The sequence below is a fragment of the Olea europaea genome, chromosome 7 (assembly GCF_002742605.1).
Source record: "Olea europaea var. sylvestris chromosome 7, O_europaea_v1, whole genome shotgun sequence".
Taxonomy (NCBI): domain Eukaryota; kingdom Viridiplantae; phylum Streptophyta; class Magnoliopsida; order Lamiales; family Oleaceae; genus Olea; species Olea europaea.
In genome coordinates this window covers 2,084,778-2,100,428 of record NC_036243.1, presented here as the reverse complement: position 1 = coordinate 2,100,428, position 15,651 = coordinate 2,084,778, and the positions used below count along the sequence as shown (strand labels likewise).

At 35.8% G+C, this 15,651-nt stretch overlaps 1 protein-coding gene across 2 annotated transcripts in view; it reads right to left on the bottom strand.

Annotated features, from left to right (window-relative positions):
* Window positions 1-14,824: 14,824 nt before the first annotated feature.
* LOC111396673 (tetrapyrrole-binding protein, chloroplastic) overlaps window positions 14,825-15,651 on the bottom strand; it is a 7,942-nt gene continuing 7,115 nt past the window's right edge. Inside the window, exon 2 of one of the 2 annotated variants that reach the window (XM_023023127.1) lies at window positions 14,825-15,645. In XM_023023127.1, coding sequence (XP_022878895.1) covers window positions 15,021-15,645 — 625 coding nt within the window. In that variant the 3' untranslated portion in view covers window positions 14,825-15,020. The other variant, XM_023023126.1, reaches the window with a different exon arrangement.

The following is a 15,651-nucleotide window of genomic DNA, read 5'->3' as shown; positions in this document are numbered from 1 at the left end:
TATATATATATATATATATCTTTTATTGATCATAATATTAATTTTTCTAATATTTGTTCTTTTATTTCTTTTGGTAGTTTTTTAATTATTGTTAATGTCATTATTTTTAATTTATTATAAATAGGTTTTAAAAATATATAACTTCATCTTTCTTCTTCTAAATTTCAATAATTATCTATTTTTCTTATTTTAATTTTCACGATCTCTATGACTCTAATATCAATTAGGGGGGTGCTACTTTGAGCGAACAAAAATCAAATAAATCTATAAACAATAAATCTATCAAAAATTCAAGTAATATTTAATTTTAAGAATTAAAATGGAAGATTTCTATATTATAGTGACTTTTTACGCAATATTCAAAAGGATGGATATCTTAGGTATTTTTATTTGATAAATTGGTCTAAGGTCATTTTGGAAAAATGGCCTCTTTGTTTAGGTCATTTCTATGTATTTCCCTAGAAAAAGACCATTTATCAATTAAACAGCAATCATGTAAATGTAATCAAATAAATAACTCAAACAGAATTAAAATTGTAACGAATACTATACTAACAGAGTAACAGCCAACTGTCGTCTGCCAAGTGGAGCAAACTACGAAAGTGGAAAGCTCGTAACTAAGTTGGGCGTTCGGACTGGGAGTCTGGGACAGTGGGACTCCAGGCTCCAGCGAAGCCAACTAGCCAAGCCGTGAAGAGTAAATCTGGGATTCTGGAAGACTGGAAGGAGGAGAAGTCGAGAGAGGCGGAGACAAAGCGTTTGGGAAAAATGAGATTTCAATTTGGATTTGGGAATTTTGGATTATCGATATAAGTTGGGTTGGCCATTTCGATGAATGAATTAAGGATAAGGGAATTGAATTGGGCTAGAGAGTTTTGGACTGGCATTGTTAAAATAAAAATAAAAAAATTGGGCAAAAAATGAGGCCCCCTGAATTTTGGCCTCCTTAGGACCAGCCTTGCTTTTGGAATGGAAACCATCAAATGTTTACGACCTTACGGTTACGGGTTCAAAATTCATGGGACTTTCATTTGAAGAGCCCAATCAAACAAAACATTAGTTTAAAGAGTCCACAAACTATGTTTTTTAGGTAGAAGGCCTAAAGATATGGAAAATGAAAAATATAATTTTTAAATGACTAAATGACTTTACATACAAAAAGACATTATTGCCCTAATTCCCATTTGACCCTAATTAAATTCTACATTCCTTCCATTTGATCTTCAAAAACCGACTGTAGAGGTATGCAATCCCTTTCTTTATCATCATCATTTTTCTCTACTTAATAAAACCATCAACTCTACATTCCATTTTCCATGAACACTCATTTGATTGAAGTGAGTGATAAAATCTTGTAATATTAGTGTTGGACATTTGAAGAAGAAGGAGGTGTTGTAATTTTCAATTTTTGGGTTACTTTCTTTGTCCATTTTCTTGAATAATTTCTTCATGTTGTTGTATATATGTTTGTGATTTTTATTTGTAAACAATGATTTTGAATTCATTTTAACATTGAATTAGAGTTTTGATATGGATTACTTCCCAACCTTTTTCTCATTACCCGTCATTTGTATCAGTTAGAGCGAAATGGAAAAGGCATGTTTGGTTATTCTTTTTATTGGTGTACTATAAAACATACATTTGATTTTTGTTTGTACATAACGACTTACAAGTCGTTTTTGCAATTCATAACGACTTACATATTGTTATCAATACTGTACAATGTTTGAAATTTGATAAATTTTTTATATTGAATTATAGTTATGGACACCGCGAATATGGTATGAATATCAATTTGTTATCCAGTTGAATGTGAGCAGTCGATTGAAGGTGTATAGAAATGAAAATATGCAGGGAATGATAAAGGAAAAGCAACTCCTATTCTTGTCGTGAAAACTATTTCTTATGTGGAATTATATGATAAAGTCAAAGAGGTGTTGAATGTCGATACTAGTATCTCCAGACATTTATCAGGTTGGTAACATTTAGAACACCACTTTGTGGACTTAGATGAAAAGATATGTACATGTAGAAAAATTGATCTGGATAAGTTCGCATGTGCGTATGCAATTGCTACCGTGAGATCTAAAGGAGATGACGGTTATAACATATGTAGCCACTTTTATACTAATATTTGTTGGAAGCAAGTGTATTATCTATTCGTATACCCTTTACTAAATGAGGTCGAATGGCGAATTCTCAAGCATGTAATAGCTAAAGAAGTATTTCTACCATTGACACGAATACAGTATGGACGACTGTCAAAAAAGAGAAAACGATTAGCTGGAGAGACACTTACGCCTCATAAATACAGTTTGTGCAAGAACACTGGTCATGTTCGATCCACTTGCACGAGTCTATCAGCTAACACTGAAATTTAAGGTTGTAATATTGTTCTGACTTGTAACTTTGTAATTTTGTACTTATTCGAAGCACAAGATGATTTATTAAATTTTGTAGTCATTGTGCTATTGAAATGCTTTTGCATTATTGAAATGACATTAAAGTCATTTTATATTTTCGTGCTTATTTTTTTCACATTAAATGCAAACGACGTTCATATAGTTACCGTTGATGTAAATGTACTCAATCTAATGACGATATACATTTTCTTCCTTCTGAAACAAAGTGTTTAAGATCGTCGTAATACAAAAATGCATTAATTCAAATTACAACATTGAAGTCGTTCTTGTATCACAAAACGATATATATGTTGTTCCAATACAAAAAGTAGAGTGAATAACATAACGATATTGAAACCATTCGTGTAATAAAAAACGATTTCTATATCGTTTCAATATGAAATACACACTGCTTAACTTATTTTGGTAACGACATAAAAGTCGTTATGGCTATACATAAAACTATGAGACATGTATTTGACATGTGTAGGATGATCAAAATAGGTAATCAAGTGGGTTCGATCACACTCAAAGAAAACTATGAGAACAAAAATGTTCGAGTGGTATATCACATTTGAATTATTCCAACAGAAAATATCTTCGTTCGCTCTTTTTAAATCATTCGAGTGGTATCAACCCACTTGATGACCTCTTTCGATCGTCTTACGTATGTTGAAGGCATGACAGGTGATTGTGGACGGTCAATTCATTATTTTTAGTCAGAACGATATAATTATCGTTTTATATGAAAAGAAACGATATCTATGTCGTTATACTTATGATTTGAATTGAAACGATTTCAAACTCGTCAAATTTGTACTTTAACGATATGAATGTCATTACTTTATTTGTGATTTTGATACGTAACGACATCATTATCATTTCATATAAGTTTGACGACGTTGATATCGTTTTAGCTTAAATCATAGCTAAAACTACACACATATCGTTCTGTTAAAATAAAACGATAATTATATCGTTTTAGTAAAAATAACGATTCGACCATCCACGATGATCAGACATGCATCTGACATATGTAGGATGATCAAAATAGGTAATCAAGTGAGTTCGATCTCACTCAAAGAAAACTATGAGAATATTTTTGTTCTCATGATTGTATACCACCTTCGAACTATTCTGATAGAAAGTATCTTCGTTCGCTCTTTTTAAGTCATTCGATTGGTATCAACCCACTTGATGACCTCCTTTGATCGTCTTACGTATGTTGAAAGCATGACAGGTGGCTGTGGATGGTCAAATCGCTATTTTTAGCCAGAACGATATAATTATCGTTTTATGTGAAAAGAAACAATATCTATGTCGTTATATTTGTAATTTGAATTAGAACGATTTCAAACTCGTCAAATTTGTATTAAAACGATATGAATATCGTTACTTTATTTGTGATTTTGATACATAACTATTTAAGTATCGTTTCAGTATAAATTTGAAGACATTGATATCGTTTTAATTTAAATCATAACTAAAACTACCTATATATCGTTTCAGTTAAAATAAAATGACAATTATATCATCTCTGCTAAAAATAACGATTCAACTGTCCACGACCACCAGACATGCATTTGACATATGGTATCAATCCACTTAATGACTTTTTTTTCGATCATCCTACGTATGCTGAAGGTATAACAAGTGGTTGTGAACGGTCGAATCTTTATATTTTGCCAGAACGATATAAATATCACTTTATATGAAAATAAACGATATAAATATCATTTATTCTATGTCATTATCATTGTGATTTGAATTGGACTGATTTCAAACACGTTAAATTTGTACTATAATGATTTGGATGTCGTTGTCTTATTTTGTGGGTTTAATACATAACGTTATTATTATCGTTTCAGTACAATTTTAATAACATTGATTTCGCTTTAGTTTAAATCTTAACTAAAATGATATATTTATCGATTTACTTAATATAAAACGATAATTATAAAAATGACGATATGATTGTCCATGGTCACTAGATATATATTTGTCGTACGTAGAATGATAAAATAAGTCATTAAATGAGTTCGATCTCATTCAACAAAAAGAAATATAGTATCTCCATTTGCTCTTCTGAGCCATTCGAGTGCTATCAATCCACTTGATGCATTCTTTCGGTCATCATATGTCATTCTAATTATTATTTAAACTGTAACGATTTCAAACTCATTAAATTTGAAAAGAAACGATACATATATCGTTTTAATTATTATTTTGTGCCTCGAGGAAAATTTCAAAGTCGTTATTAGAATAAGAACATTTTATACTAGAACGACATCAACTTTTTTATGTGTCACTGAAACGAAGTATATATCGTTCCATGAATATGCACAATGTTCACATTCTCGACATTTACAATATATAAAGTTGAAAATTATAAAAGTCACGAAAATATGTAAATTTCAAAATATTTTCTTGCTATCCAAGATTCAAGTCACGGCTCCAGCAAATTTAGAGAAAAACTTAAATCCCTTCTTCATTTTTGTTTTACAATTTAAAGGTAAATAAGTCTTTTGACACTTTTAAATAATTAAAGCTCATTTAATTTTTATAATTTTAGTCAAAGGCCAGTTGAACAAAATGTGTTTTAGTTGTGGCTATCCCAACTAATTCCCCAAAATTCATCCAATGACTTGGATTTATCATTCTTTTTTTCAAACCATCAGCATAAAAAAGGTAATGATTTAATGGCAAACATTAAAAAAGAACCCAATAGCTTAAATTACATCTGAAATGCTACGGAAATCAAAATCTCAGTTTTTGAATCCAACCACCATATCTAATCTTGATATTGCATAAATAACTATCAAAACATAAATAAAAAGACTAATCAAGAGAGGTTGCTTACCAAATTTTGCTTATTCAATCCGTTCTTCTTCTTCTTCTTTGAAAATATGGTGAAACGGTTCAGAGTTTGGAATTTCAAATCGTATTCACACCTCGCACTGTTCGCAGGGTCTGAGAGGTGGAAAGAAGGGAATACAATGTGGGCCTTCAATGTTAAATACTTAAGATTGTTGGGCAGCTTGGGCTTGGTTTAGAATTATGGGCTGCTATTTTCCCTTTCGTATTATGTGGGCGTTTTAAATGTAAAAAATATATTTGAAGGTCACAAATCAGAATTTTTTAATGTCACAACTCATTTTACGGTCACAATACAAAAATTTTGTAGGTCACAAGTCAAAACTTTATACGTCACAATTTATTTATAGGCCACAAATCACAAATATTACGTGTCACAACTTATTAAACAGTCACAAATTACTAATTTTTTAACTCACATATTATTTCTTAATCACAATTCATCTTTTTTATTGGTCAAATATTATTTATTGGTCACAAATTAATCAATTTAATAGTCACAATCAACCAATTAATATGTGACCACCACCAAACAACCACGACCTCCAACACCGCCACCGCCACCGCCACCATCACCACTAGAACCACCGCCCATCATCCAACAGCAACACCAGTTACACCACTGTCTCAAATAAAATCAACACATCCACCTCGACAGACCACGACCACTAACATCTCACCGTCAGCACCGCATCCCACCATCCACCCACCCGCACCACCACTACGAACACCTCACACCCCCCAAAACTTCGACTAAGCAGGTTGGAGGAGGAACCAACCCAAAAACATACATATTGCCATAGCACCCACCTCTACCACCACCATTAGCATCATTGTGCACATACACATAGATCACCACCATCACCGCACATCCCAAAACCTCGATTGTAAAGATGTAAAATGGTAGAAACAATTATCTTGTATTTCTCATTGATCAGTATGCTTTATATAGCTGTATATGGACATGGTTTACATGGAAATAAAATCACCTATACAAAATTCTGGGAGACGACTAAAATCATGGGAGCTAAAGTTTAGCTAAAGTTGTGGGATTTCTATATGCGGTAATACTGAAATCATGGAAGCTAAACTTGTGGGATTTTTATATGCTGTAATACTGAAATCATGGGAGCTAAACTTGTGGGATTTCTATGTGCTGTAATACGCCCCCTCAAGTTGGTGCATGAAGATCCGTAATGCCCAACTTACGAGATAAATGATGAAAGAGATTAGATCCTAATGCTTTGGTGAAGATGTAGACAATCTGCTCGGCAGATGGAAGATGAGCAGTGGTGAAGAGACCAGAACGGAGTTTGTTACGAACGATGTGGCAGTCTATCTCAATATGCTTTGTTCGTTCATGGAAAAGTGGATTCTAAGCAATGTGAAGGGCGGACTGATTGTCACAGTAGAGGGTCATTGGGTCAATGTGTGAGATGCCAATGTCATGGAGAAGCTGTTTCAACCAAATTAGTTCACATGTTGTGACAGCCATAGCACGATATTAAGCTTTTGTAGAGGAGCGGGCCACTGTAGTTTGTTTCTTAGTGCGCCAAGAAACGGGACTGGAACCAAGTGTGATGAAGAAGCCAGTGGTAGAGCGTTGAGTGGTAGGACAACTGGCCCAATCAGAATCTGTGTAAATACAAACATGAAGATTATTAGAAGAAGAGAAAAAAATGCCTTTTTCAGGAGTCCCTTTAATGTAGCGGAGGACACGTGTTGCAGCTGTCATGTGAGGGGTCCGAGGTGCATGCATGAATTGGCTAAGAATGTTTACTGCAAAGATGATATCAGGTCTGGTGATGGTGAGGTAAATGAGGAGTCCCACTAACCGTCGGTAAGAAGCGGGATCAAGAAGAAGGTTACCATCTGTGTCATTGAGTTTCAGATTTTGTTCCATAGGAAAAGGTGCAGGACGATAACCAAGCTGGCCACTGTCGGTGAGGATGTCCAGGGCATATTTTCGTTGATTAAGAAAAACGCCAGAGGGAGATCGTGCAACTTCAAGGCCAAGAAAATATTTGAGAGGGCTGAGATCCTTCGTTTTGAAGTTGCTGGAAAGAACGCTCTTGAAGAAGATAACATGAGAAAGATCATTGCCAACAACCAAGATATCATCAACGTAAACAAGGATAATAGTGAGACTGGTTGCTGTGATCAAGGTAAATAGGGAGTGGTCTGCTTGTGACTGAATGAAACCTGCATTAAGAAGAACGGATGTTAGTTTAAAAAACCAGTTTCGGGAAGCTTGTTTGAGGCCATAGAGTGACTTTCGAAGGCGGCAGACTCGTGTTTCCCCTTTAACATAGTAGCCGGGTGGTGGGATCATGTAAATTTCCTCACCAAGTGTACCGTGCAAGAAGGCATTATGGACATCCATTTGGTGGATGACCCAATTTTTGGTGGCGACAACAGCAAGGACACAGCATACTGTGGTCATTTTGGCAACTGGGGCAAAAGTTTCATGATAGTCAATTCCCTCTAATTGAGTGTAGCCTTTGGCTACAAATCGGGCCTTGTATCGTTCAATAGTGCCATCTGCTCGGAGTTTGGTTTTGCATACCCACTTATGATCGATGGGTTTCTTGCCAGGAGGGAGGGTTTCTAGTGTCCAAGTGGAATTTTCTTCAAGGGCACGAAGTTCAGAGGCCATAGCTTCATGCCAATGAGAGTGGCGATTTGCTTCTGAGTAACAAGTCGGTTCAACAGAAGCAGTAAGAGCAGTTAAGAATGAATAATGAGCATGAGAAAAAATGAGAGTATGACATATAAGTGCATAAGGGGTGGGAAGTACCTGAGGACTGTGCAGCGGTTGAAGAGGCCATGGACTCCGCAAGGATAGTAGGACAAACATAATCAAGGAGATATGCTGGACGAGTAGTGTGGCGACGAGGTCGGGAAGGAATAGTGGCGGTGGGTGGGGGTTTTTGGGGTATGGTCGAGGAAGAGAGAGGAGATATGGGTTCGGTGATAGGTAAGGGAATGATGGTGGAGTCATTAAGAGGAGGGGGTGTGATGTGATGGAAGGGAAATTGATTTTCATGGAAGGTGACGTCGCGTGAGTAAAAAATGGTGTTGGTGTCAAGGTTGTATAGCTTGTAAACTTTGCAGTTGCTAGGTTAACCAATGAAGACACAACGAGATAATCTGCGTGAGAATTTGTCGCGATGAGCGATGAGGGTTTGAGCGTAGCAAAGGCAACCAAACACATGTAGGTGAGTGTATGATGGGGGGGTGTTGAGAAGAAGTTAGAAAGGAGTTTGATTTTGTAGGGAGTGGCTTGGGGTTCTATTGATTAGATAAGTAGCAGTAAGAACACAGTCTCCCCAAAATTTGAGTGGTAGGTTTGCCTGAAAGCGAATGCTGCGAGCAACATTCAGGAGGTGCCTATGTTTACGCTCTGCAACGCCATTTTGTTGCGAAGTTTCAACACAAGTGCGCTCATGGATGATGCCGTGAGTGTGAAAATAGGTTTGGAGGTTATGTGAAAGGAACTCTTGTCCATTGTTGGTGCGAATTATTTTAACCGATGAGTTGAATTGATTTTTAATAAGAGCGAAGAAATGCATTAAGTGACTAAAGGTTTCTGATTTAAAACGCATTAAATAAATCCATGTAGTGCATGAAAAATCATCAACAATAGTTAAGAAATAATGTGCGCCACAAATGGAGGCGGTAGAATAGCCACCCCAAATATCACAATAAAGACGATTAAAAGGTTTCGAACTTTTATTAGCATGAATTTGAAAAGGTAAACCAGTGTGCTTTGAACGCTCACAAACATCACAATGAGATAGAGTACATGGATTATAAAAAATTGTGGGAATAGTAAAGCTAGAAGGATGACCTAGGCGTTGATGCCACAATGTCTTATTATCAAGAGACGAACAGAGAATGCGACGGTCTCATGGGAGTGAAAGAGGTAGAGCCCATTACATGCCTCACCCGCTCCAGCTAGCCTCTTCGATGGAGGGTCCTGAAAAAAAGATTTATCAGATGAGAAAAAAACAACACAAGATAGATTTTTAGTAAGTTGAGGGATAGAGAGAAGATTATAATAAAAGGAGGGGACATAAAGGACATTTTGAAGAATTAAATGGTCAGATAAAGGCACAGAACCAATTCCTTCAACAGGAATAGTTTCTCCCGTGGGTAGCCTCACTGTACGAGCAATGGGAGACAAATATAGATTAGAGAAGGAGGATCGACAATGGCTCATGTGATCACTAGCGCCACTGTCAATGATCCAGTCCGTCTGTGGGTTGAAGGAGCAAGGCATTGTGGAGGAGTTACCCACGAAATTAGCGACCGGAGAAGGAGGATGAAGGAGCGTCATCAGCTGCTAGTAGTTTTCCTGTGATAGATCCGGGATGGGGCTTGAGGTGGAGCTGACAAGACTAGCAGTAGCAACAGGTGGTTTTCCAAGAAGTGATGGTTGATTACTGCAGGGTTCACGACCAGGAGGGTAGCCAATGAGGAGGCAACATCGATTGCGTGAGTGTCCAATTTTTCCACACTCAGTACATTTGGGAGGGGCTCAATAGTCGTGGGTGGACTTGGCGGTAAGGGCTAGGTTTTCTGAGAGTGACTGAGGGACATGAAGGAGTCGTTGTTTCTCCTCTTGGAAAAGAATAGAGAAAACTTTGTTGAGGGTTGGAAGAGAATCCGTGGCTAGTATCTGGGTTTGAAGAGCCGCAAATGAGTCGTTGAGACCTAGTAGAAACTGGAACACACGCTCATCCTCGGCTCTCTTTTCCAAAGTACTAGCATCAGTGGGTGATTGAAGATTGCCGAGTTTATCCCAGATTTGCTTGATGCTGTTGTAATAATCAGGAATGGAAAGTTGGTTCTGATGAAGGTTGGATATTTCTCGTTTGAGATGGAATAGGCGAGCATTGTTGCCATGGCAGAACCGTGACTCAAGGTCGAGCCATACATCACGGGGATCGTTATGGTAATCTAAGGAATTGGCTAAGGAGGGAGTGATGGTATTAAGAATCCAAGTCAGGACCATGTGTTTGGTCCTGCTCCATTGGGCATAATCAGGAGAAGTTGTGTTTGGTGCTTTGAGGGAGCCATCAACAAAGCATAATTTATTTTTTGCATTGAGGGCTCGGCGAAGTGCGCGTTGCCATTTGGGGAAATTATCTCCAGTGAGATGGCCGGTTACAAGAATTAGACTAGGGGAATGAGAAGGGTGTAGAAGATAGGGAAAAGAAGTTTGGGAAGCAGGAGCATCGGAAGTCATGAGAATTTTGGGTGAAGGTATGTCAGGATTTTTGAGGCTCTGATACCATGTAAAGAAGTAAAATGGTAGAAACAATTATCTTGTATTTCTCATTGATCAGTATGCTTTATATAGCAGTACATGAACATGGTTTACATGGAAATAAAATCATCTATACAAAATTATGGGAGATGACTAAAATCATGGGAGCTAAAGTTTAGCTAAAGTTGTGGGATTTCTATATGTTGTAATACTGAAATCATGGGAGCTAAACTTGTGGGATTTCTATGTGTTGTAATACCGATTAAGCATATTGAAAGAAGGAGCTAACCCAAAACTCCAAACATCGTTGTTGCATCCCACCAACTACCCACCTGCACCACCACTGTGAACACCTCACGCCCTCAAAACTCCGACTAAGCAGGTTAGAGGAAGAACCAACCCAAAAAATAAAAAAATAAAAAATGCATATCGCCACAGTGCCCGACATCCACCACCGCCATTCGCATCATCGCACACAGATCTCCACCGCATAGATCTGCACACACACCACCTCTGACAAATACCACAAATCGATGCACCATGCACCATAGATCGATGCACCACAGATCGTCACACTACATACCACCACACGTTGGAGGAGGACATTAAATGGGAGATTAGTGTTTCAAATGGGGTTCGGCGGCATCACTGCAGATAAAGTGGTCTCCGGTGGCGACAGCGAGTATGAGTGATAGGGGGAAGAGAGGGATTGGAACAATGGGAGAACGGTTTTGGGGTTTGGATGATGGTTAGGGTATGAATATATAAATTAGTTTATAATATTATTATTGATCTTAAAAAAAAGAATTCATCTGATTTTTGAAATATCAAAATTTCAATCTGATTTTAGAATGTTGAATACTTAAAAGTATGATTTGGTGTAATTTCCACATGTTTTAAATTCTTAAAATAAAGCCCCCCTAAAAGCCCAATATCTTTATAAAGAAAAAGGTACTTCACAGTTCACGGCCAACGCCAACATGTAAAAATCGATCTTGTTACCGATCAACATGTAAATTTCGACGGATCCAGTACAGACGGTCGCACCTACTTGCTAGGTGCTGGATCCGCCAATGCTAGTGGATTGCAAGAAATGCATTTATAACATGAGAATACCGATGGTGAGATGAAAGAATTCAAGTAGTACTAAGGTTGATTAATAGCTTATTTCCAATTGAAAAAATTGTGACAGTATTGACAATATGTCTATAATAGTTGCATAACATGGAAAACTGGCAATTTCGAGGTAAAAGAGAAGTGTTGATGAAATTTTTAGTATTACATGCTAGAGCGATTTTCCAAATGGGATCCATTATAAATTATGTTCTACTTTTCCTCCACCATTGTACAATCATGTCTTCAAACATGCCCTATTTGGGGTAATAAACTTTTATAAAAGTTTATGGAACGTGTGGTTGAAATGTTGTGAATCTTATAAAATGTAAGTAAAATTAAATGTTGACTGACGTAGTATAGAATCCAGTTTTATAGCTGAATAAAACATAGGCGTAATATTCCAACACAAAACATGGGTGTAATGTTGAAAAGTTTTTTTTGAAAAAAAAAAAAATTGTTTTTTCACGTGTGACTCTACAAAGGGTTAAGTCTTTTTCAATTTGTTAGGAAATTATTTAAAAACAATTTTTGTACTTAGAAGTGTGTTAGACTAAGCTCAAAAGGTAATTTTAAATACTTTTATATGTTTTTAAAGCTTACTCAAGCATGCTCGAGTTCGAGTTTAAAAGTAATGTAAAAGTAAATAAGTATTCTATATCTTTAATATTTAAATGAGATGATTTAATGTCTCTAAAGATAGATGTCGTAGTCCTCGTCCATTAGCTCGTATCCAAATCTAGTTCTTCCCATATGATCCAATGCATCATGATTTTATTGATTTCTAACCTAATAAGAGGTGGTGGGGTCACAATATTCACACACTCGAAGTCTTTTTGGGTGGTTTGCCAATAATTACTGATTAAGTTAAGAATTTTATTTATAAAAGTCAAAATAATCACGCAACTAGTTAAAGAGATCTTTTGTATTTAAGTTCTCAAGCGTGCTAGATATTTAACATTCTTTTTTATCGATTTGCTAGAAGCAATATTTATGTATATGGATGCCGATCTAATAATTTTATAAAGAGACTCGATTTTATTGTGAAATTCATCAAATAAAAAGTTCTTGAAAGTTGGAAGGCTTCAAAATTTCCTTTTCCCATATTTCTTTGTTTTATTTTGAAGCACATAAATAAGGAAAATTTCAAGTATTAAATTAACAAACATTACAAAAGTACGAGAATCAAAAGAAGTAGATAATGGCTTGAGTTGTATTTCACAATGTTTATAAAATCGGATCGAATCAATCGATTCAACTAGCAAAACCAAGAATCAGACCCAAATTCGGTCCGATTATACTAAATTAACCGGTTAATTAAAAATCGGTAAAATAACTAGAAAATCGGTCAGTTAAATTGGGAATCGGTCACGATTTTACCAGTTTCCAAAAATTTCTTTTATAAAAAAATTTAATATATAATAAAAATGTTATGTTAAATATGGAAACCCATTACTCACTTTTTTACCTATGGCGCTCTTTTATAACCATTTCTTGAGTCTCATAATTTATAAACTTCTAATGTGGGATTGATAAAATTCAATAGAACAAACTTCTAATTTGGGATTGACAAACTTCAATAAAGCGCACGTTTTCAATATTATTTCTGGACACATGGTGCATGACTATGAAATTAAATTACTCAATTTCTATAAATTGATCAACATTTTTTTAATCTTACAAATTATCTAGTAAAATCTTACAAAGTAATCTAACAAATTAAAAACTATTAAAATTTATATTAAAAGCTTACATTTGACATATTTGTATTTACTTTGAATTGATTGAGTAAAAATTTAATTATATATTATTGTGAAAATAAAATTTAAATGTTTATAAATATTTATTTATTACCTCCGATTCAACATCGATTGAACCTTTAGACCCTTGACCATTTCTCTTTTTCGGGTCAGTGCACAGGCCGAATTTTAAAATATTAGTATTTCATGTTAGCAATATTTCGATGACAGATGCATATATAAGATCCATATATAAATATTTAAATAATCTACTTTAAAAAAAAAAAAAAAACCCAACCATTTTTTTTATACGATTGAATAAAGAAATTTCAAATTACATAAATCTTGGCCAAGCTATACCAAGAGCATTAGCCAGAAATAAGAAGATAAATCACTCAGAGGGAAACAAAAAACCTAATCATTTTTAAAGTAGTTACTTTAGTGTAAAAATAAGTAATTTACTATTTTTTCCCAACTTTGATCACTGAAAAAACTATTTATCTATAAATTTTCTTATTAGAAAACTTTTATGTTATGTCCTGCTCAAATAATCAAATAAAGAATGTGTTTTCTCTTTACCAAGTAAACTTATAAAAAACTTATAAAGAAATATCTGTTGTACAAACATGTGCATTCATAGTAGTGTCAATTTGCCCAATGGTGAGGGTTTTGGGGTGGCCCGTCAAGTCACATTTCTCAATGGACAATCTTGTTACAACCCAAGTCAAAACTGGCCAAGGAGGTTCGACCAATCTTGGCACGACATGTTTTCATAGGACATACCCATCTAATTCCAAGTTCCTAAATTGGACACCGACAGGCACAAACAGACGCTCTTCAATATTTAAAAAAAAAGTTGAACCCCAATTTTGAGGGCTTCCATCGTTCCGCTCCTAGAATTTTGTGAGGGAAGTAAATCGCGAAATGTGCTTCAATAGGCAGTTCACTTTGCTCCTAAAGCACTTGTAGAACATGTTTGGTGTATTTTAAGTGTTTATAAATTGTGAACCCTACTAAATGTACAGATAATAAATGGATATTAATTTATAAATTATATTCTACGAAATACATGAATAAAAAATATGTCTACTAAAAAAGTTAAGCTATGAAAATCATATTCTTAATATTATTAATCCTACCACGATCAACACCACCAAGGAGACAAATAAAGATGCTCCTCATGGGGTGGCTGAATTGGTGGAGTAGGTGAATTCGGAGGCCTTTAGTCACGAATTCGATTCCTCTACCAATACTTTCTCGATTGAACATGTTGCACCGGACTTGCCAGTACGGTTTACCTGACTGACATAGTATGCAAGTTATTGCGACAGCATGAAAATTTATCCCGTGCACATCTAAAGGGAAACAGTTGTGGTTTTCTTGTCTTTAAAATAAAATAAAAAAAAAAATTGAAAACAAGCAAAAGTACGAAGCCGTCTAATTTTGTAATTTTCTGCAATGTTGGTATCATCGTCCACTTGCTTGATAAATGGGTGCCATAAACAAGTAGACTAATCAATCAACCTTTACCAGCACTTTTACAAATGTAAGAAATTTGCAGAAGTCATCACTTTTTTTCTATGTAGTAATAATAATGTCTTCTAAGTTTTCGTGACAGATTCAAAAGCTGTAATCTGTTTTGAGAACTCTGTTCCTTAGTCCCTTCAAACCTTCATTTTCCTTCCCTTTTCCTTCTGAAACTCCTTTTTCCTTTTCATCTTCCTCTCCCTTTTCCTCTTCATTTCCATTGAAAGCTGGGTGAGTTAGAATGCTGTTGAGCAGTTGAGTTCCTCTGAGTGCATTTGTCAATGGCAAGTGACCTTCAGGCGTGTTCTCATCCATTTCCCAGATGAATTCAGTAGGGAACGACCTGTAATTATATTGCTCAACTTCTGAGGATTCAAGCTTTTTCATCCAACCAAGTTTGATGAAGAATTTGGTGAAATCCCTGTTCATCTTCTCCCAAATCTTCTTCTGTACACTGTAACCAAATTTGTTGTCACTGTACTGCTTCCATAATTGGTCAATGGCTTTGAGATCAGATTTTTGAATGAACTGGACTTCGGAGAAGAAAACGTAGCCGCGTTTCTGGGCTGCTTCTCCAGCGAGGACTAAGAGGAGGCGGCGAGTTTCTTCGTCGGCTTCGCGGAAGTTTTTGGAGGATAAGTGCTGTTGAAGGGCGTCGAAGGAGACGGTTTGATTGGCAGAGGGAGTGGCGGTGGGGGTGGTGGAGGAGATGGCGAAGGTGGTG